The sequence below is a fragment of the Hemiscyllium ocellatum genome, chromosome 15, assembly GCF_020745735.1.
Source record: "Hemiscyllium ocellatum isolate sHemOce1 chromosome 15, sHemOce1.pat.X.cur, whole genome shotgun sequence".
NCBI lineage: Eukaryota > Metazoa > Chordata > Chondrichthyes > Orectolobiformes > Hemiscylliidae > Hemiscyllium > Hemiscyllium ocellatum.
This window is the reverse complement of record NC_083415.1, coordinates 31,871,047-31,895,759: the sequence shown is the minus strand read 5'-3', so window position 1 is coordinate 31,895,759 and position 24,713 is coordinate 31,871,047. Positions and strand designations below refer to the sequence as shown.

General features: G+C 39.2%; 1 protein-coding gene across 2 annotated transcripts in view; it reads right to left on the bottom strand.

Moving 5' to 3' along the window:
• Positions 1–4,866: 4,866 nt before the first annotated feature.
• The window catches only part of LOC132822737 (adenosine deaminase-like), a 63,045-nt gene continuing 43,198 nt past the window's right edge, over positions 4,867–24,713 (bottom strand). Inside the window, exons 7-10 of one of the 2 annotated variants that reach the window (XM_060836022.1) lie at positions 21,497–21,598; positions 21,247–21,314; positions 12,107–12,236; positions 4,867–7,017 (exon numbers count right to left, since the gene is read on the bottom strand). In XM_060836022.1, the coding sequence (XP_060692005.1) occupies positions 6,913–7,017; positions 12,107–12,236; positions 21,247–21,314; positions 21,497–21,598 (405 nt within the window). In that variant the 3' untranslated portion in view covers positions 4,867–6,912. The remainder of the gene's footprint in view (positions 7,018–12,106; positions 12,237–21,246; positions 21,315–21,496; positions 21,599–24,713) is intronic. The other variant, XM_060836021.1, reaches the window with a different exon arrangement.

The window sequence follows — 24,713 nt, the reverse complement described above, 5'->3', positions numbered from 1 at the left end:
AAAGCCCTTGTGGTGTAGTGTCTGTATGAACATGAACTGGCTATCTCCTTAACCAATCACAGTGAAGATTGTTCATGAGAAACATAAAGTCTGAATAAAGCTGTAAAAGTTAGAATCGTTATTCAATACTGAAAAATGTATAGAAACTAAAATAAAGAGAGGGAAAAGAAAGATGGAATTAAAGAGAGAGATATTAAAAAAGAGAAATAATCAAAGAAGTGATTCATTTTGATAGCATTAACAATAATTAAACATGAAGGAGAGAGATAACACTTGTTCAACTTAATTTGCAGTGGGCATTGCTGGAGGAGTTTTTGGCATTCGTTACGTTCTTACACTGGAGTTTGTGAGTTTAGTGGATAGGTCAGCAACCACATGCTGTCCCCTATGTTTTGTACTGGTTTCACAGCAAGATACCCAGCATGGCAAAAATTCAGGAGACCAGAGCAACTTGGACAGTAAATGTCTGATTACTGTATTTAATTGCAGTATGTTCAATCAGTGCGTAATGCTGATTAAAATTTTAATAATAGAGGTGAATGCTTTACTGCAATTTCTACAGCAAAATATGAGCCATTAGGAATTTACTGAAGTACACACACAACCAAAAGTAAATGGAGGGCACTATTTATAAGACACTACAGTTGTTTATACAGAACATGTATTCTGAATATTGAGTATAAGGCAGATGTAACTCTGTATGGCTGTACAAAAATCAATAAATTGAGTTTTAAATAAAAAGTTTTCCTCACCTCTTAGAGACACAAATGTCGTATTTTATTGCAGTGATACAAGTATTACCCTAATGTGCTATGAACTTAGTATTAATGTAATATTTGGTAAATGTAAGTCTATTTTTCTATATAGCATAACAAAGTCCTTTCAAAGCCAATCACTGAACATTTATTCTTCATGCAAAAATCATCATTCCACATTTGGATGATAGAGTAGGATATGATCTTAAAAAAACTATAATTTTAAATAGCTTAGGAATTTTTGCTACAATAATAATGCTAAATACACTTCAGCAGTTATTGTATGAGTAAGATTGTTGGGCAAGTGGCCCAAAGCCATTTGCATCTAAATTTGAATCATTTCACTTTCACACGTCCAAACAATTGGAGAGTATTCCAATACATTTCTGACTTGTGCCTTGTAGACAGATGGTGGACAAATGTTGGGGAAACAGGAGACAAATTCCATGTCACAGAATTTCTAGCCTCTGACCTACAATATTTACATGGATGACACAAGAATGGTCCTGAAACATTGACTCTCCTACTCCTTGGATGCTGCCTAACCTGCTGCTCTTTTTCCAGCACCACACTTAATCACAATTTTTGGTTAATTGTAGCTACAAAGATATTAATTTTGGCATTTTACTCATGGTAATATCTTTGAATGTCAAGGGAGGATGGTTAGGTTCTCTTTTGAGAAGGTCAGTGCCTAGCACAAGTGTGGTGCAAATATTAGCCACGTATCAACCCAGGCCTCTGGATGTTGTCCAAGTCTTGCAAGATATGGACATAGGCAGCTTGAATATCTGCACATTTATAAATGATACTGAATGTTGTACAATCATCAGTGAACATCCTCACTTCTAGCTTTCTGATGAAGTTCATTGATAAAGCAACTGAGGATGGTAAGGCTTAGGACAGTACCTGAGGAAATCCTGCAGAAATTGAGTTGGCTGATCTCCAACATCTATAAGAATCCTTCTTTGTTCTAGATACTGCATTAAAGTTGCTGTTATTATGCAAGTCTTTCACACTTCAGAGGTTCTGTAATTATTATTCACTCACAGAAACAACTTCATCTAATTCTCTCAGCATCAATGCTGGCATTCCTCACGGTAGATCTCTTAATCACCCTGTTCCAGCATGTTATGGCACACTAAACAATCCTTATTTACACCTGCTACATATAGCCCATGTATGGTTTCTATCCCTCTGTTCTCCTCTTGTTCATGTATCTATCAAGACACACCTTAAACATTGCTATTATGCCTCCTTTCATTATTTCCACTGCCAGTGTGTTCCAAGCACTCACCACTCTCCATGTGAAAGATTTTTCTCACACTTCTCCCCTAAATTTGCCTCCTCACTTTTGTCCCTGTGCCCTCTTGTAATTGACCTTTCCACGCTGGGGGGAAAAAAAGCCTCTATCCACCCTCATAATTTTGCAGACCTCTAACAGGTTACCCCTTAGCTGCCACCTTTCCAGTGAAAACCTCTTGAGTGTATTCAAACTTTCTAAAACCCTCAGACCAGGCAACATCCTGGTAAACCTTCCCTGCACCCTCTCCAAAACTTCCACATCATTCTGGTAGAATGGCAACCAGGACTGCATGCACTATTCCAAATGTGGCTTAACTGAAGTATTATCCGTCTGTAACATAAACTTGCCAACTTTTACATATGATGCCCCAGCCAATGAAAGCATGGATTTTATATCAGGTGGATGTCAAAAGAATGTTTCCTCTTGTGGAAGAATGTAGAACTACTGATTACAGTTTAAAAATAAGGGGTCACCCATTTAAGATAGGGATGAAGTAACATGTCTCTGACAGTGTTGAATGCCTTTAGAATTCCTTCCTTCAAAAGGCATTGAATGTAGAATCATTATTTTTTTAAAGCAAAAGTACATAGATCCATTATTATTGAGGGGATGAAAGGTTATTATAAGGTAAATAGGAATGTAGAGTTGAGGTTAAAATCAGATCAGCCATGATTGTATTGCATGGTGAATCAGGCTCGAAGGGCAGAATGGGCTACTCTTATTCATGCAGTTCCACACACCAAATTCTCAACATTTATATTTGCCTGTGATGCACTCTGCTTACAGCCATTTCACATTTGCCATTCTCAATGCCTGATGAGTTGTCACTCTGTTGTTACGGGATTTTAATTAAAAAACGGCAGTAATGATCCATTCAATTCTGACCAGCTGAATTGCACAAATTGAAAATGCTGTTTTAGAACAAATTGCAAAGTATATTGGTTGTACAGTAGACTGCAAGCATGGTTTCCACAGTAAAGCTCTGTGCGGAATGTTTTGTTTCCAGGCTTCCAGAGCTGTATTCAGGGAGTGCTGCATTGTCTGATTTGACATTATTTCAATAAGCTGTCAAACCACGATGGTTTCTTTTTGTTAAATATCCTGTGGTACAGGACAAAAGAAAAGTAAGAAAGTTCCCCTGGAGTCCTGGCTGATATTTCGCTCAACCAAAATCACAATACACAGATTCATTAGCTCGTTGCTGGTTTTTTTGTTGAGTTTTGCTATGCATAAATTCTTTCCTGCATTTCCTATTGCAAAAGTGCCAATATTTCATTGATAGGAAAGTGGAAAATCTCATGATCGTGACAGGCTTTATTACTAAAAACATATTTTGTCAAACATTTGTCTTTTTATTTCAGTATTTCCTTTCACTTTTTTTAAAAACAAAAGTAACATTAGATTTTGGAGTAATTAATTAGCACTTAGCATTTTGTTTGCTTGAATTTCTTTCCAGTTAAAATTTGAGAGAATTATAGGTTCTTGAAGTTAAAAGCAGAGTCCTGCTATTTTATTAACAACACTGACATTTAGGTTGGGATCCCTTGTTGGCAAAATAGTTATATAAATTTCTGCTAGGAATTGAATTTTTATATAGGATAGAGTTTCAAATTATTTAGCACACCTCTGCATTTGTTGTGGTAAAGATTGAATTAATTATGTTATTATATTCATACAAACAGAATTTTGGTCACTTGATTGCCAGCAAATACGATTAAAACTATGTTTGTTCTTTCTCACTGAGTTTGAAGTTTCCATGCTACATTAATACTAATTCTAACTGCTAATACTATAAGTTAGTTCAGCTGCACAATAGATTGACCGAAATACACAGCAGAGCCATCACATCATTCATTTGATTACATATTCCTAGAAATTATCATAAATTGAGTCTTTTCAGGATGGTTAGCAATGCATACAATCATTGATAAAGTTTAATTGGTCAAGCCACATAAATATTATGACTTCAAGACTAAGAAGAGACACTGGGAATTCTGTTGAGAAACTCCTCTCCTAGCTCTCCAAAGCCTCTTCACAAGGCACCAGTTAGGAGTTTGATGGAATACTTTTGCCTGGATGAGGGCGGCTCCAACAACATTCAAGAAGCTCAGCAGCATTCAGAACAAAGCAGCCTTGTTTAACATATACAAGCTGTGCTGCAGGAACTCGCGAGGTTCCTTTGACAGCGCATTCTAAACCTATAAGCTCAACATGAAAAAACAAGACACATAGGAACTCCACCAACTACAAGTTTGCCCCCAAGCCACACACCATTCATTTGGAATTGTATCATTGTTCCTTCGGTGCCATTAGGTCAAAATCCTGGGACACCTTCTGTACGAATGTTAGTTCATTAAGCGTAGTTGCATCGAAAGGACTGCAACAGTTCAACAAGCAAGCTCATCATCAATATCTCAAGGACAAATAAACATGGGCAATGAATGCTGGTCTAGCTCTCAATGTCCATTTCCCGTGAATTTAAAAAAAGTACTCAAATGATATAAGTTTTCATTCTTCACTCTTCAATCACAAATTTCAATCATGATTTAAAATAATACAGCCATTTTAACAATTATGAATTATGCAAATTGTGCATCTAAAATGATACTTAAATCTGTTTCTTGCTTCTTTCCAGACATTTATAAAATTATTTTATGAGCCAAATGTTAATAATTCAGCCTTGCTGAAAGTTTTCTCTTAACATTTGCCAACACCATAGCAGTAAGCATATGAAAAACACAGCATTAACATTTTAAAAATATTTATTTAATATTATAAGTTAATATATTTATTCTTTTCCACTTTATAAGACATCTTCATACATCAAATTGATTTCTAAAATCAGAGCATCTGGTCAAAATTTTAATCAATTTATTTTGGATGGGTTTTCTGTAAAGAAATATCATTTATTGAGTTGGTAACTATGCTCTGTTGATGTAGATAAGTTTAACTAACAGTGTAGAAATAGACATTCAATAAATACCATTGGAACTCATGAATAATTTGAAATAAAGTTTGGAAAAGCCTCTATTTCAATATGTTTTGTAACTTTTGCAAATGTGTATAGAAAAAGAATATCTTGGTACATGTGAATTCTGCAAATGTACATTAGCTGCACTTCTTATAGGAATGAATTATAAAAGGCATGTGCAATGCTTCCTTCCTCACATTTAATAAAGAACATCAAGCTTGAACTGATCCCATAAAGTTGTGAAAACACATTTATGTATTTAGCTTGATGATAGTTCCAATATGGAATTTTCAGCAGCATGCATTGCTGGTGTGATTTGATAAGCTGTGAGTAGGCATCGGCAGTGTTTTGCTCAAACAAATGACTGTGCAAAATGCTTCATTAATAAGCCTTCTAAGAAAGTGAAATACAAAGGCAATTGTAACTTCATCATTTCTACATTAAGTGTTTTGTACGGGTTTTGCCACACCAAGACCAAAGCATGGAGGATACAACTGAAATGTTCACGGATTTTTTTTTCTGTATCCTTTCATGCAATATGGGTATTATTGTCAAGGTCCGCTTTTGTTGCCAATCCTTAATTGCCCTCGAGCTGAGTGGCTTGCTGGGCCATTTCAGAAAACTGTTAAGAGTCAACGACATTGCCACGGATCTGGAGTCACATATAGGCAGATCAGGTAAAGATGGCAGTTTCATTCCCTTAAGGGATAACAGTGAATTAGGTGGGTTTTGAACTTTTAGACTTAGGCTCCAAAAAATGTTGAGGAAGTAACTAATTGTAGAGGTTCAAGCTCACATGTAACATAGCTGCCAGTGTAATATAAAAGGCATTCATTGATGAATATGAGACAAATATATTGTAAATACTCCAATAGATTATCTGCACAGTTACATATACTATGCACATTAACAGGAAAGAGATAGTTTAAATATAATTTTTATAACAAAATGTGAATATACTGAACACACTTACACAATAAACTTGAAGTACCCAAATATTTAATTGATGGAAGATCCAGATCAAGAATGTAATAAACCCAGCAAATTGTCTGAAAGGTCTGCTTTTGGTCTTCCTTTATGAACATTCATTGACTTCACTTTCCAATAACAACAATCTAATCACTTTGCCGTCTAAGATTGTAAATGAAATCACATTGAACAATTACTGAACATGGAGTATCAATGCAATTCCAAATATCCAACAGTAATGTGAATTCAGTCTGACAGAATAACTGTGTCCTCCGATAGAAAAGGTTAAGCCTTCTAGATTCTCTCTTTCCAATCACGTTCCACGGTCATTAAATTGAAGAAACAATTTCTCTTTGCGTACATTGCAACTGGGTAACAATGTTGCTATATTGTGCTTATTGATGTGAAATCCACGGTATCTAAGTTGGCATCTGATATGTAGGAATAAATATGTCCACAATCCTGGTTGTGCCGCCAGAGATAACTGAACGAATAAGGTGTATCAAAAATCTTTTATTGCCTATGATTTAGTCATTCTTTGGAATATTTGTAAATGAGGTACCAGGCTAAATTAAATGTTTCATAAATTCTGCTTTCACGTAGAACAATGCTCTGTGCATCTTAAATAATTCTCTTAAAATATTATCTAAATAAATTTGGACATTGTAAACAAAATGAAGTCACGTTTTTGATTGGAAAGAGCTTGAAAATTGTTCAAATCATGAAGTCAATTTAGGCTATATTGCATTCTCCTCATAAGGAAACAAAGAGAGTTGCATTACACAATAGTCACAAATTGAACAGTTATTGATGATATTCACAAATAGTTTCAATTTCTGTCTGCAATTATATACATTACACAGTCACTTTGAAGACCGATTTCCCATTTGTATGGGTGATTTACCAGGAGCTGTTTAACATACAGTGCTCTGCACCATTCCGTAAGCCTCGTACAGCGTCATCAAAAGTTCTTCTTTTTCTTTATCAGGGAGAAAGCAGGATCTAGCTCCATTAATATTCTGTAGGTTAGCACAAGACATGTCAGTTATCAAACAGTTAGTTGTGTTTTCTGTGAAATATCTTAAATTGTTTCAGAAAATAAAGAAATTGGAAAACTTGAATTTAATTTCTTCTACACTTCAGGATAAATTTTGTAATAAAAATTACTAGGAAGTCTGTAGGAATCCACCAGTTGACTCACTATTGGCACTTTCTCAGTATCTTGGAATGATCAGGAAATTACCATGTAAGAAAATACAAGGATGATCCTAACTTCAATTAATCTATCCAAGAGTACCTTCTTGCTACTAAAGAATTTTCAGATGCTTCAGATTTGACAAAGAAATTAGCTAAATCAACAACTAAATATCTTTAACTGGCCAAAGTACCTTTTCCCCATTTTTAATTTTCCTTTGATTCTTCCACTTAGATTCATAGAGTCATAGAGATGTACAACATGGAAACAGACCCTTCGGTCCAACTCATCTATATCAACCAGATATCCTAACCTAACTCATTTGTCAGCACTTGGCCAATATCCCTCTAAACCATTCCCATTTATATATCCGTCCAGCTGCCTTTTAAATGTTGCAATTGTGCCAGCCTCCACTCTTTCCTTGATAAGCCAGATGGCCTGCTTCCACACTGTAGGGATTTTACATAATATTCTTTAAGTCTACTTTGTCTGCATATCCAAAAGGGTTTAAAGGTGGATTTAAAAATTGACTATTCTGCTTTAAATTTGGGAACAAATTAAAACAAATCTTTGATTGGCATTATATACGTTAGATGGGTCGGTGTTTGTCCAATGTGTGCAGGAGGGTTTCCTGACACAATATGTAGAGAGGCCAACAAGAGGTGAGGCCATACTGGATTTGGTTCTGGGTAACGAACCAGGCCAGGTGTTAGAATTGGAGGTAGGTGAGCACTTTGGGGACAGTGACCACAATTCAATGACTTTTACTCTAGTGATGGAGAGGGATAAGTGTGCACTACAGGGAAAGAGTTATAGCTAGGGGCAGGGAAATTATGATGCGGTGAGGCATGACTTAGGATGCGTGGCTTGGAAAAGTAGGCTTCAAGGGAAGGGTGCAATTGATATGTGGAGCTTGTTCAAGGAACAACTACAGAGTGTCCTTGATCAGTATGTACCTGTCAGGCAGGGAGGAAAGAGTCGTGTGAGGGAGCCGTGGTTTAATAAGGAATTGGAATCCCGTGTTAAAGGGAAGAGGGCGGCCTATGTAAAGATGAGGCGTGAACGTTCAATTGGGGCGAGAGTTAAGGTAGCCAGGAAGGATCTAAAGAGAGAGCGAAGAGCAGCAAGGAGGGGACATGAAAAGTCCTTGGTTGATAGAATTAGGGAAAATCCAAAGGCTTTCTATAGGTATGTAAAGAATAAAAGGATGACTAGGATAGGAATAGGTCCCGTCAAGGATAGTAGTGGGAAGTTGCGTGTGGAGGCTGAAGAAATTGGGGAGACACTGAATGAATACTTCAGTATTCACTCAGGAACAGGACATTGTTGCCGATGTGAATATTGATTCACAATTAATTAGAATGGATGGCTTTGAGATATGTAGGGAAGAGGTGTTGGAAATTCTGGAAAGGGTGAATGTAGATAAGTCCCCTGGGCCTGATGGCATTTATCCTAGGATTCTCTGGGAAGCAAGGGAGGAGATTGCAGAGCCATTGGCCTTGATTTTTATGTCCTCGTTGTCTACAGGAATAGTGCCAGAAGACGGGAGGATAGCAAATATGGTTCCCTTGTTCAAGAAGGGGAGTAGGGATAACCCTAGTAACTATAGGCCGATGAGTCTTACCTCTGTTGTGGGCAAAGTCTTAGAGAGAATTGTAAGGGATAGAATTTATGAACATCTGGATAGGAATAATGTGATCAAGGATAGTCAGCATAGTTTTGTGAAGGGCCGGTCGTGCCTCACAAACCTTACTGAATTCTTTGAGAAGGTGACTGAGGAGGTAGATGAGGGTAAAGCGGTTGATGTGGTGTATATGGATTTTAGTAAGGCGTTTGATAAGGTTCCCCATGGTAGGCTACTGCAAAAAATACGGAGGTATGGCATTGAGGGGGAGTTGGAGGTTTGGATTAGGAATTGGCTGGCTGGAAGAAGACAGAGGGTAGTAGTTGATGGTAAAGTTCATCTTGGAGTGCAGTTATCAGTGGTGTTCCGCAAGGATCTGTTTTGGGACTGTTGCTGTTTGTCATTTTTATAAATGACCTGGAGGGCCTGGAAGGTTGGGTGAGCAAGTTTGCGGATGATACGAAAGTCGGTGGAGTTGTTGACAGTGAGGAAGGATGTGGTAGGTTACAGCGGGATATAGATAAGCTGCAGAGCTGGGCAGAAAGATGGCAAATGGAGTTCAATGTAGGTAAGTGTGAAGTGATCAACTTTGGTAAGAGTAACAAGAAAATGGTGTACTGGGCTAACGGTCGGATACTTGGTAGTGTAGATGAGCAGAGGGATCTTGGTGTCCATGTAAACAGATCTCTGAAAGTTGCCACCCAGGTAAATAGCGCTGTGAAGAAGGCATATGGTGTACTGGCTTTTATTGGTAGAGGAATTGAGTTCCGGAGTCCTGAGGTCATGTTGCAGTTGTATAAGACTCTGGTGCGGCCGCATCTGGAGTATTGTGTGCAGTTTTGGTCGCCATACTAGAGGAAAGATGTGGAGGCACTGGAACCGGTGCAGAGGAGGTTTACCAGGATGTTGCCTGGTATGGTAGGAAGATCGAATGAGGAAAGGCTGAGGCACTTGGGGCTGTTTTCATTGGAGAAAAGAAGGTTTAGGGGTGACTTGATAGAGGTGTACAAGATGATTAGGGGTTTAGATAGGGTTGACCATGAGAACCTTTTTCCACGTATGGAGTCAGCTATTACGAGGGGGCATAGCTTTAAATTAAGGGGTGGTAGGTATAGGACAGATGTTAAGGGTAGATTCTTTACTCAGCGAGTCATGAGTTCATGGAATGCCCTGCCAGTAACGGTGGTGGACTCTCCCTCTTTATGGGCATTTAAATGGGCATTGGATAGGCATATGGAGGTTATTGGGCTAGTGTAGGTTAGGTGGGCTTGGATTGGCACAACATCGAGAGCCGAAGGGCCTGTACTGCGCTGTATTTTTCTATGTTCTATGTTCTATATCCAATGCTCAATATTAAGCTGATAGAGCATTGAATATTTATTTTTCTTGTAATAGTCCCTATTGGTATAAATGAAGTAATTATTTTATAGTCAGAAATGCACAACACGGAAATAGACCCTTCAGTCCAACTCATCCATGCCGACCAGATATCCTAACACAATCTAGTCCCATTTACCAGCACTTGGCCTCTTTCTCTCTAAACCCTTCCTATTCATATTCCTATCCAAATGCCTTTTAAACACTGTAATTATACCAGACCCCACCACTTCCTCTGTCAGCGCATTCCACACAGGCACCACCATCTACATGAAAAAGTTGCCCCTTAAGTCTCTTTTATATCTTTCCCTGGTCATCCTCAACCTATACCTTCTAGTTTTGGACACCCCAACCCAGGGAGAAGACTTTGTCTATTTATCTTATCCATGCTCTTCGTGATTTTATAAATCTCTATAAAGGTCACCCCTCAGCCTCCAAAGCTCCAAGGAAAACAGTCACAGCCTATTCAGCCTCTCCCTATCACTGAAATCCTCCAACACTGCAACATCCTTGTAAATCTTTTCTGAACCCTTTGAAGGTTCTGATAGGAAAGAGACCAGAATTTCACAATTTATTCCAAAAGTGACTTAACCAATGTCTTGTACAGCCACAACTAGACCTCCCAACTCCTATACTCAATGCTCTGACCAATAAGGGCAAGCATATCAACCACCTTCTTCACTACCCTATCTACCTGAAGCTCCACTTTCAAGGAACTATGACCCTGAACTCCAAGGTCTCTTCATTCAGCAACACTCCCCAAGACCTTACCATTAAGGTGTGTAAGTCCTGCTTTGATTTGCTTTTCTAAAATACAACACCTCACATTTACCGAAATTGAACTCCATCCCCCACTCCTCAGCCCATTTGCCCATCTGCTCAAGAATCCAAGTAACAGGAGGAACAAGTTAAAAACTTAATTGGATTCTGGAACCAAAAATCCCAAATGATAAATTATTTTTTTCAATTTTTTTAATGTATAGTAAGGCATTTCAATATGATAGCTTATCTGCAAGCAATTTAAAATACTCTGGCATGGCATATGTTACTGCGCTTTGTATTTATAGGACATGGAGGTTAAATAGCAGAAACAATTTTAGTACTTGCAAGCATTTTGCTGCATATCGACAATAAAAGGACCATCTAAATCCTTACAAATATGTAAACGAATGATGCAAACTGTACTTATTGCTATCATGCAATAACCCATCTTATTAACTAAGACAATTTGGATGTTGGATGAGAATCACCACAGAAATTGGGTTCAGCACCATTGATCTAAATCCTACACTGTTAGTAGTTTTCTTTTAGGCCACAGTGAATTTAAGTCCACATTAAACAACCAGTTACATACGAGCATAAGAAGTAGGAGGAAAATCAGGACACTCAGCCACTCAAGATTACTCTCCAATCCATAAGTTCATGATTGATTTGATTCCTCCATGTTCCCACCTATCCCTAATAATCTTTCACTTCCGTACTTAAGAATCTATCAACTTCTTCCTTAAAATATGTTCAGGGACTCTGCTTCTACTGCCTTTTGAGAATGAGAGTTCTAAAGATTCATGCACCTCTGCAAAAGAAATTCTCCTTTTCTCTGTCTTAATAAGTGACCAACTATTATTAAATGGAACTGCTGCTTCTAGATTCTCCTCCAAATCTCCCACTTCTAACCTGTCAAAATTCCTCATGATCTTATAAAATTCAAGAAAATAAATATACCGCAACATTAAGTTGACTTATAAATTTAATGGTTACATTTTAGAAACTCGTAACCTAGTCCTTTATAAACACAATAAATTTCACTATGAAGTAATATGCATTTTTAAACTAGGAAAATGCATTTGCTAGGAAGCTAAGCAGAAAACAGATTATATTTAATTTATGGGCTAGAAGTGCAGCATTGACTTACCGCTTCCATGAAATCATCTTCTGTGAAACCCATGTATTTTGAGACAACACAATAATCCTTATCTAGTGTAGATTTGAATATCAATGGATCATCAGTATTCAGAGAATAATTTGCTTTGTCCTTTCTAAACCTGTGAATATATAAATGTTAGAAGGATCAAAAACTTAACATTCACAGAATGTCACATATGACACATTTGCACTGTGAATACAATGGAATCATGTTATAGAACATCGAACAATACAGTGCAGGACAGGCCCTTTGGCCCCTGATGTTGCGACCTGTGAACTATTCTCAGCTTGTCCCCTTACACTATCCCAAAATGTTCCATGTGCTTATCTAAGGATTGTTTAAATCTCCCTAATGTGGCTGAGTTGACTACATTAGCAGGTAGGGCATTCCATGCCCTTACCACTCTTTGCATGAAGAACCTGCCTCTGACATCTGTATTAAATCAATCATCCCTCAAGTTGTAGTTATGCCCCCCTCATACAAGCTGACATCATCATCCTAGGAAAAAGACTTTCACTGTCTGCCTTATCTAATCCTCTGATCATCTTGTATCAAATCCCCTCTTAGCCTTCTTCTTGCCAATGAGAACAGGTTCAAGTCTCTCAGCCTTTCCTCATAAGACCTTCCCTCCAGACCAGGCAACATCCTGGTAAATCTCCTCTGCACCTTTTCAAATGCTTCCACATCCTTCCCAAAATATGGGGACCAGAACTGTACACAATATTCCAGGTGTGGCCGCACCAGCGTTTTGTATAGTTGTAGCATGATAGTGCGGTTCCGGAACTCAATCCCTCTACGAATGAAACCTAACACACCATATGCCTTCTTAACAGCACTATCCACCTGGGTGGCAACTCTCAGGCATCTATGTACATGGACTCCAAGATTCCTCTGCACATCCACGTTACCAAGAATCTTTCCATTGACCCAGTACTCTGCCTTCCTGTTATTCTTCCCAAAGTGCATCACTACAACTTTGCCCCATAGGTCATCAGTTCTACCTCTCCTTCCAGCCTTTTTTATAACCACAGCCAGCTGTGAATGCTTCATAAATTACTTTGTCATATTTTGAAATCATAAGAATGTAAACAATAGGAACACAGCTATACATTTCAGCCCATAGTCATGCACAACTATCTGAAAAGATCATGGATGATCAGATTGTGGTCTTAAATTCATTGCTCTGTCTGCACTCCATACTCTTAACTCTCTTATCAATCAAACATCTGTTTAACTCAGCCTTGAATATCTTCAAAAACTCATTCTCCATTCTCTCTGTGTAAGAGAATTTCAAGACCAAAAATCTTCACATTCTTCTCATCTCCATCTTAAATGGGAGACATCTAATTTTCAGTGCCTCTAGCTCTAGAAGCCCCCATGAGAGAGACCATACCCACAGAACCTTATGTTTCAATATGCTCATCTCTTATTCTAAGCTCCAACGGGAACAGCCCAACCCACCTAAACCTACCTCATCAGACAACCTTCATTCCGAGAAACAGTCTGGTGAACTCTTACTGAACTGCTTTCAGCTCAAGTGTTCAGTAGTATGGACAGAAAGACTATACACAGCAGCATTTCACTGTAGCCTGTACAGCTGTAGCAAGACTTCACTACTTATTTACTCAATCACCTTTATAATAAAATCCAATATTCCAATTATGAATTGAATTACTTCTTATACCTAAATAAACACCTGATTTGTGTAAATATTCAAAGCCAATAAAGGTAAATCAGCTTGTGAGGCCTTTTTTTTCAAAAGTTGGAGCAATAGAAGCATCCTGAACGGGTGGGGTCAAGCTCACACAGAACCAGGATTTTTAATTTTAGCTTCTGCAGTTTCTGGGAGCTTGAAGCTGAATGTAGAAGCTCTTATTCCTCTTTCTGTTACAGCGAAAAGCTGGGGTTCTCTTCTTGCTGCTATAATTGAGATAATCTATTTTACTGGATTTGCCTTTGCCAAGGGGGTATTTATGGGATGTTACTATATTGGAAGTTAATTAGTAGTAATTAATATATCTATTATTTTGTTAAGCATTTCGATAGCATTACAGTTAAGCTAATTGTTTTATTTTTATTTTGTCTGTATTTTAACTTTAATGTCAAAATAAAATGTGTTTTGCTTAAAGTTGAGTAGTTTGAGCAATCAAGTTACATATGGAATGCAATGCCTGGCACTTGATTTAAAAAATTTTTTATAATGTCAGGGTCGACACTATCTTCTTTTTATATTCTAAGGGGGTAATACATACATAAATACTCGAAAAAACTTTACCGAACATTATCTCCCTTTCACAAATCCATGTTGAAGCTGCCTTGTTGTGGTATGACATCCTAAATGTCTTGTTACTATCTCCTCATAATGTATTTATGGGTTTCCCAATGACAGATGTTAAACTGACCATTGTACCATGTGCTAACACATTGGAAAAGCAAGTTGATATAATTGATGTCATTGTGGTAAACCATTGTTGCTGCCCCTTCTTTGACATGCCATTCATTGCTCACTGATCCACTGCCTGCTCCATCGTCTACTCTCCTCATCACACAACTCTTTTTCTTCTTCACTGCCCCAATCATTCTCACTTAAATGTCTGCTATTTCCTTCACTGCACTCCTCCCCATTCTCTGCCTCATTTATTGTTCCCACTGACTGTCTGGCTCACTGCTTCAATCAGAGAATTGACAACAAGTGAGGTGATGGATTACACAGTGAAAGCTTTTTCTGACAGGTCCTCAATGTTTCGTAATTTGTTTCAAGGTCACCAGGCTGCTACACTAAACAAATCTAAAGCATGGATTGGTATTGCATGAAATCACTCATTTTAGAATGTCCCTTACATTTAAAATACAAAAAGTTACTGGTACAAGCATTAAAAAATTATTTTGTGCAAGTCATTACACAAGCCTTTGACATCATTGGCAGTGACACAGACACTTTCACTGTATAGGTAGTGAAAGTAAACCTGGAGGTTGCAATGGCAACAAACACAGCCTAGAATGCACCAAAGCTTCCAGGTTTCCTTCATTTTCTCTTGAATACATTTGCAGTTTTCCAATTTCTTGGGAATTTCAAGAATCTGGAGAGTTCTGGAAAGTTACAAATAATGCACCAACTTCTTTTCAGGCTCCAGAAAGTAGGCGTCCAACTGCAGGGGCCTTTCACTCCCATTAGTTTTCACAGTGCTTTTTCCCTCATGATGGTGATTGTTTTAATTTCTTACCCCCCCCCCAAAAAAAACCTTTATTTCCTACCATTCACTTGATGTTTTCTGTATCTTCAATTGGGAAGTCAAACATAAATTATTTATTCAATTATTTATTTTCTTGATTTCCATTATCAATTTCCCAGCTTCATGATCGAAGAGAATGACAATTAGCTATTCTTCTCCTTTTCATATACTTGTAGAAGATTTTGTTGTCCATTTTATATTTCTTGCTAGTTTTTTCTCATATTCTATTTTCTCCCTTTTTTGTAAGTATTCAGAGAATTCTTGATGTCACAAGGAATTAAGGGCTACGGGAGAATGCTGGAAAGTGGAGTTGAAATGTCCATCAGCCATGATTGAATGGCGGAGTGGACTCGATGGGCCGAATGGCCTTACTTCCACTCCTATGTCTTATGGTCTTATGTACAGCATGGAAACAGACCTTTTGGTCCAACCTGTCCATGCCAACCAAATATCCCCACCCAATCTAGTCCCACCTGCCATCACCTGACCCATATCCCTCCAAACCTTTCTTGTTCATATACCCATCCAAATGTCTCTTAAAGATTGCAATTATACCAGCCTCCATCACTTCCTCTGGCAGCTTATTACATACATATACCACTTTCTGCATGAAAGAGTTGCCCCTTAGGTCTCTTTTATATCTTTCCCCTCTTACCTTAAACCTATGCCCTCTAGTTCTGTACTCCCCAACTGCAGGAAAAAGACTTTGTCTATTTATCCTATCCATGGCCCTCATGTTTTTATAAACTTCTAGAAGGTCACCCCTCAGCCTCCGACGCTCCAGGGAAAACAGCCCTAACCTGTTCAGCCTCTTCCTATAGCTCAAATCCTCCAACCCTGGCAACGTTCTTGTAAATCTTTTCTGAACCCTTTCAAGTTTCACAACATCTTTCCGATAGGAAGGAGACCTGAATTGCACACAATATTCCAACAGTGGCCTAACCGATGTCCTGTATAGCCACAACATGATCTCCAAACTCCTGTACTCATTACGCTGACCAAAAAAGGAAAACATACCATACGCCTTCTTTACTATCCTATCTACTTGTGGCTCTACTTTCAAGGAGCTATGAACCTGCACTCCGAGGTCTCTTTGCTCAGCAACACTCTCTAGGACCTTACCATTAAGTGTATAAGTACTGCTAAGATTTGCTTTCCCAAAATGCAGCACCTCGCATTTATCGAAATTAAACTCCATCTGTCACATCTAAGCCCATTGGCCCACCTGATCAAGATCCCATTGTAATCTGAGGTAACCTTCTTTGCTGTCCACTACATCTCTAATTTGTGTCATCTGCAAACTTACTAACTATACGTCTTTAGATCATATCCAAATAATTTACATAAATTGTGAAAAGTAGTGGACCCAGCACTGATCCTCGTGGCACTCCACTGGTCACAGGCCTCTATTCTGAAAAACAATCCTCCCCCACCACTCAGTCTTCTACCTTTGAGCCAGTTCTTTATCCAAATGGCTAGTTCTCCCTGTATTTCATGAGATCCAGTCTCCTATGGGGAATCTTGTAGAATGCCTTACTGAAGTCCATATAGATCACATCTACCATTCTGCCCTCATCAATCCTCTTTGTTACTTCTTCAAAAAATTCAATCAAGTTTGTGAGACATGATTTCGCACACATAAAGCCATGTTGACTGTTCCTAATCAGTCCTTGCCTTTCCAAATACATGCTCATCTTGTCCCTCAGGATTCCCTCCAACAACTTGCCCACCAACGATGTCAGGCTCACCGGTCTATAGTTCCCTGGCTTGTCCTTACCACATTTCTTAAATAGTGGCACCACGTCAGCCAACCTCCAGTCTTCCAGCACCTCACCTGTGACTATCGATGATACAAATATCTCAGTAAGAGGCCCAGCAATCACTTCTCTAGCTTCCCACACAGTTCTAGGGTACACCTGATCAGGTCCTGCAATCTTTTGCTGGTCTCAAAATATGTTCCAATCTTCTGGATTACTACTAGTTATTGCAGAACTGTATATCTTCTTTTTCTGTCAGATATCACCCTCAACCTCCTTAGTTAGCTATGGATGGTTCATCTTTCTTAATGATATTGAGCTTTGTTGTGAATTATGAAATACCTCTTATATGTTTGTCCCTCCTTCCCTAATGTCTTATATTGTGATCTATTTTCCCAGCCCATTTTAGCCAACTCTATTTTCCTGCCTTTGTAATTGCCTTTACTTAAGTTAACAACATTGGCTTTGGCTTTCCCCCTCAAATTCAATATAAAATACTGTCATGTTTTGTCCATTCTTACCCAGAATGTGCTTTACTATGAAGCCACTGATTAATTCTAAAACATAGAACAATACAGCACAGAACAGGCCCTTCGGCCTACAATGTTGTGCCGAACATTTGTCCTAGCTTAAGCACCTGTCCATGTACCAATCCAATTGCCGCTTAAAGGTCACCAATGATTCTGACTCTGCCACTCCCACAGGCAGCACATTCCATGCCCCCACCACTCTATGGATAAAGAACCTACCCCTGGCATCGCCCCCCCCCCCCCCATACCTCCACCCTTCACCTTAAATTTATGTCCCCTTGTAACACTCTGTTGTACCCGGGGAAACAGTCTCTGACTGTCTACTCTATCTATTCCCCTGATCATCTCATAAGCCTCGATCAAGTCACCCCTCATTCTTCGCCGTTTCAATAAGAAAAGACCTAGCACTCTCAACCTATCCTCGTACAACCTATTCTCCATTCCAGGCAACATCCTGGTAAATCTCTGCATCCCCTCCAAAGCTTCCACATCTTTCCACAGTGAGGTGACCGGAACTGCACACAGTACTCCAAATGTGGCCTTACCAAGGTCCTATACAGCTGCAACATCACCTCACGACTCTTGAATTCAATCCCTCTCCTAATGAATGCTAATACACCATTGGCCTTCTTACAAGCTCTATCCACCTGAGTGGCAACTTTCAAAGAGCTATGAACATAGACCCTAAGATCCCTCTGTTCATCCACCTTACTAAGAACCGTACCGTTAATCCTGTATTCCGCATTCTTATTTGTCCTTCCAAAATGGACAACCTCACACTTGACAGGGTTGAACTCCATCTGCCACTCCTCAGCACAGCTCTGCATCATATCTAAGTCCCTTTGCAGCTGACAACAGCCCTCCTCACTATCCACAACTCCACCAATCTTCATATCGTCTGCAAATTTACTGACCCACCCTTCGACTCCCTCTTCCAAGTCATTAATAAAAATTATAAACAGCAGAGGACCCAGAACTGACCCCTGCAGAACTCCACTTGTAACTGGGCTCCAGGCTCAATATTTACCATCTACCACCACTCTCTGACTTCGACCGGTTAGCCAGTTCTCTATCCAACTGGCCAAATTTTCCACTATCCCATGCCTCCCGATTTTCCGCATAAGCCTACCATGGGGAACCTTACCAAATGCCTTACTAAAATCCATGTACACTACATCCACTACTCTACCCTCATCCACATGCTTGGTCACCTCCTCAAATAATTCAATAAGACTTGTAAGGCAAGACCTACTCCTCACAAATCCGTGCTGGCTGTCCCTAATCAAGCAGTGTCTTTCCAGATACTCCTGAATTTATCCTTCAGTACCCTTTCCATTATTTTGCCTACCACCAAAGTAAGACTAACTGGCCTGTAATTCCCAGGGTTATCCCTATTCCCTTTTTTGAACAGTCCCACTCTCCCTGGTACCACTCCCGTTGACAGTGAAGACAAAAGATCATTGCCAACAGCTCTGCAATTCCCACATATTCCTAGGATATATCCCGTCAGGCCTGGGGAACTGGTCTATCCTCAGGTTTTTCAAAATGCCCAACACATCTTCCTTCCTAACAAGTATCCCCTCTAGCTTAGCAGTCCGTTTCATACTCTCCTCTTCAACAATATGGTCCCTCTCATTTGCAAATACTGAAGAAAAGTACTCATTCAAGACCTCTCCTATCTCTTCCGACTCAATACACAGTCTCCCACTACTGTCCTTGATCTGACCTACCCTTGTTCTCATCATTCTCATGTTTCTCACATAAACATAAAAGGCCTTGGGGTTATCCTTGATCCTACCCGCCAAAGAGTTTTCATGCCCTCTCTTAGCTCTCCTAATCCCTTTCCTCAGCTCCCTCCTGGCTATCCTGTACCCCTCCAACGCTCTGTCTGAACCTTGTTTCCTTAACCTTATGCAAGCCTCCTTCTTCTTCTTTACTAGACATTCAACCTCCCTCGTCAACCAAGGTTCCCTCACATGACCATCTCTTTCCTGCCTGACAGGTACATACATATCAAGGACACGTCGTATCTGTTCCTTGAAAAAGTTCCACATTTCAATGACATCCTTCCCTGACAGCCTATGCTCCCAACTTATGCTCCTCAGATCCTGTCTTGCAGCATCGTATTTACCCTTCCCCCAATTGTAAAACCTACCCTGTTGCACGCACCTATCTCTCTCTCCATAACCAAGGTGAAAGTCACAGCATTGTGATCACCATCACCAAAATGCTCAGCCACTAACAAGCCCATCACTTGTCTTGGTTCATTACCAAGTACCAAATCCAATATGGCCTCCCCTCTGGTCAGACAATCTATATACAGAGTTAGAAAAGCTTCCTGGACACACTGCACAAACACCACCCCGTCCAATCTACTTGATCTAAAGAGCTTCCAATCAATATTTGGGAAGTTGAAATCGCCCATGACTACTACCCTGTGGAAATTCTGTCTCAATAAATTATTGTGCAGAGTTTTGTTGTATTTCTACATCATTGACTAAACTTGGACATGTACCTCAGTACCGTACTTATATTTTCCAATTTCATCAGTGCACATACAACTTTTTCCTTTGGCTTCCAGAGCACAAATGTGCTTTAAAAAGTTAAGAATATTTTAACGGCAGTAAACCTTCGACTACTCAAATCCACGTCCCATTTAACTACACCATGGCTGACCTCCAGCTCAATTCCATTTACCCACTTTCAGCCACTTAAATCTATAAAACTCAATCTTGAACGTTTCAGGTGATCCAGCAATTGGTGCCTTTTCAGTGGGACTGTCCACATTTCTTTTAAACTTTTGCATGAAAGTTTTCTTCCTGACATCACTCTTGAATGGTATGGTTGTAATTTTAATATATGTTCTTTTATTCTGGCACTGCCCACAACAGGGAAATTATGATATATAATATATTAAACCTACCAATTTGAAACTTTTAAGTTTAAGGAAATACTAGGCAATGGTAATTGTTATTGTCTGTCAATCAGAGAACATTCTCTTTAATGCTCCTCTTGGTCACCATGCCCAAATCAATTTCCAGCTCTTTTCAATTTGATGCATTTTTGTTTTGCTGATGACTTGAGCAGATTCTTATGAAACATTTTCTGGAAGTCTACACAAACCCCAGCCATAGGCACACACCTATCTATTCTGATTAGTGATTTTAAGAAACTTAAAGGCGGGTAATTTTTTGGAAGAATCTCATGTTCTATTCAGTTTATCTCCAAATTCCCACATTCTTAACATCTAACAATGTGGGCACATTCACCAGTAGATCCTGAGACCATCCATTTGAATTCTTTAACAGTTTTCCACCTTGGTTGCGGGTAGGCTAATCTCAAACATGATGCAAATTTACATCATCCTTGATGCACAGTACTGGAATTTAAAATGTTAACACTCAATGCTACTAACCTCTGGTTTGCTATACAAAAATGAACAAATAGTAGGAAATTTTAACAAATGAAATATTGTGACAATAGCTGAGTTTACTGAAAAAGCAACTACTCTTCAAATACTAATATATACTAATATGATTTTTTTAAAAATCCATTACCCAGGAATACTTTAACCACATCTCAGGCTCAACAGATAGACTTCTATTTACCTAATAGCTGGATGCTTCATTAAATCTGGGTCACAAGCTCCAGTGAGATAGCTAGACCAGGGGCATATCTAAAAAAGAAACAAATCATTAACTAAAACCTGTCACATCTTCAGCAGACAGAAATATATGGCCTATTAACAAACATGCAGAAGATCCTGACCTTTTGAGTGGAAAAAGATTCAATAATTCTGTCATCAAAATATTTACAGAAAAAAAATAAATGTTCAAAATATCTCCAGGAGCTGCTTACCTCAAAATGTATATTCAGTTTCAACAAACGCTTGTAAAGACAAAAATCGTCAATTGTGTGATACCCATGTCCAATTCGTTCAGCTTTCAAAACATCGACAGCCTATTGACAAATAAATCACAATAATTACATATAAGATAATAATTAAGTTGGTGGAAGCCAGCAGCAAGAGGTATAATTTCAAGCTTTCAGTAAGTAATATGAACCTGAAAATACATGCTCTCCTTCCAGCACTGCCTTTTACAAAGTATCTTCATAAGGGTGCTGCAGTCACAGTATCTGAGGCACATGACAAGGAGATGGCACAGAAATTATAACAGAAGAGATTCCCCCTTTTTCTTTCTTCCAATTTCGAGCCAGAAGTCTCTATGCTTCTTGACACTGACAGGAGACTGTCTGGCAGGTCAACCAAAGCATTCAGCATCTTGGTCAGTACGCTTTTCAGCATTCTCCAGCATGCTGACTGGTAAAATCATCAACGGAGCACCCTGTGGTATAAGTCATCTTTAAGACACACACTAACCTTTCCCTCTTGTTTGGCTGCAGCCCACCCACTCCTAGCAATTCACAAGTGCAGATCTCCAAATCTAGACAAGTCTGCAGTGCCAGTATCTAAACTGGTAGTTGCAAGTGACAGATGAAATGATGGAGATGCTTCTCCACCGGTATTGTATTCTCTCTCTCTTTCTCTCATTCTCTCTTTCGCTCATGTGCTCTTTTTCCTGGAAAAACAAGAGATCCATGGTCGCACCATGAACAGCTTGCACTTTATGCCAGAAAACAGGATAAGGATCGGCCAAATGTTGTCATTTGACAGAAATATACGATCATTCTCAAGTTTCTCAGTGACACTGGGTATGACAGGCCATGTTGCAGCAAACAGTGTGGACAACCACCTCCTCCACAGGGCGAAAGAGATGCATGCATCCAGATCCTCTCAACCAGGCTTCCCTGATTTCTGGCAGCTATGATAACATTGCTCTGTAAGGAGGAAGACAGAATGTCAGCAATTCTCTAACATTGTATTTGGATGATGTGCCTGCAATAGCTGGAAATATTGGAAAAAGCAGATAGGAGTCTGTCATCACTGGAATAAGGATGTAAAAAGTATAAGATCTGAAGTCCAGATTGTCAGGGAGTTCTGATAACTGATTGATAGCTATACAGTGCAATGAGCTTGAGGATTTGGTGTTATCATGTGTGTGAGGTCCTTTGAAGATGCACTCACTGACCTTGAAAACCCACATCAGATCAATACATTTCTTGTGGCACTACAGGCGTATCCTCAGGAACAGTTGCTTTGGCTTCCCTGACCACCTTCCGGGCCTTTCTAGTTCTCAAATTTAAGCTAATGTATTTCCAGCCACCCAGCTGGCAGGAACAAGACCTTTAGCTCCACATCTGTGAACATTAGAGCTCTTACATGTCCTGATTCACTGATTATGCAGTCTCTACTTTCAGCGAGTGCCAGCCAGCCTTTTAAGGGATAGACTGCCTTTAAGAAAAGCAGTCTGGCCCCACCACACTATTAGCACATTCTGCTCAACTCAGGCTAGCCACCTCAGCTTTGCCTAGCACAATGTTACAATCATTTATATCAAGTAGATAGCCTGTTGCTGCCCACTTCAATGACATTAGGCAATTCAAGAAAGAGCCATAATGAATGTTAAGGCCAATATTTTTGACCACTATAAAATGATACTGAGAACAAGCGATATCAATAATCATAAGCTTGGAGGTGGGGAACCTTTTTAAAAATGACAATGCACAATAAAATGAATAATCACAAATGCAAGCAACAGTTAATTAAGGAAAGCCATCACAGATTTGTGACTGGGAAATTCTGTTTAACTTTCTTGAGCTTTTGGGTGAGGTAACAGAGATGGTTGAGGAGAATTATCATGTTGATTTGGTGTATATAGACTCCAAAAGGCATTTCATTAAGTACGAAGCAACAGACTTGAGATCAAAGTTAGAGTTCAGAGAATAAAAGTGACAGTAGTAACATGAATAAGAAATTGGTTGAGCATCAGGAAACAGTGAACTGAGATTTCTGGACTAAAGGAATGTTTACAAAGGGGTTTCACCAGAATCTGTGTGAGGATCCTTTCTATTCTTGATGTATACTTAGCAGGGCAGCACAGTGGCTCAGTGGTTAACATTGCTCCCTCACAGTGCCAGGGTCCCACATTCAATTCCACCCTTAGTTGACTGTCTGTGTGGAGTTTGCACATTCTCCTCATGTCTGTGTGGGTTTCCTTCAGGTGTTCTGGTTTCCTCCACAGTCCAAAGATTTGCAGGTTAGGTGGATTAGCTATGGGAAATGCAGGGTTACAGGGATTGGGTAGAGAACAGGGTCTGGAGAGCTGCTCTTCAGAGTGGCAGTGTGGACTTGATGGGCTGAATGGCCTGTTTCCACACTGTAGGGATTCTATATATTTATGACCTAGACCTTGGTGTAGGGGGCAAAATTTCATGTCATCTGGCAGTTTTGAAATTTGAAAGTATTATGAACTTCAAAGTGTGAAACTTCAAAGGACATCAACAGATTGATAGAATGGGTGGACAAGTGACAGATGCAATTTAATAAAGATGTGTCAGGTGACTATACAAAGAGTATAGACAGTCATAGAAATAAGGATGCTATTACTTCAGTTATACAGAACATTGGTGAGAATGACATCTCAAATGCATTGGAGGTGGCCCAAAGGTGGCTTATTGGATCAATACCAAGAATAAGTGGATTGACAGATGAAGAGAGGTTATGATTTGGAGATGCTGGTGTTGGACTGGGGTGTACAACGTTAAAAATCACACAAAGTTAGTGTGCTTCCAATTAAACCTGTTGGACTATAACCTGGTGTTGTGTGATTTTTAACTTTGAAGAGAGGTTAGGCTGGCTAGGATTGTTTCCATTGGAGTTTAGAAAAGGAAAGACTTGACTGAAGTGTAAAAAGTCTGAATGGTTTGCTGCCCTTTTAGGACAGATATTGAAAATCATTTATCTCTATCATGCTGTGTGAATTTGGAATTCTCTACCTCAGACGGCAGTGGAAGCGGGCTCATTAATTTTTTTTAAGGCAGAGGCAACTAGATTCTTGTCAGGAAAAGGAATCAAAGGTTATCAGGGATAGATGGGAATGTCCAAGTTGAAAGACAAACAGATAACTATGATCTGCTTGAATGGTGGAGTAGGCTTGATTGGTTGACATCTATT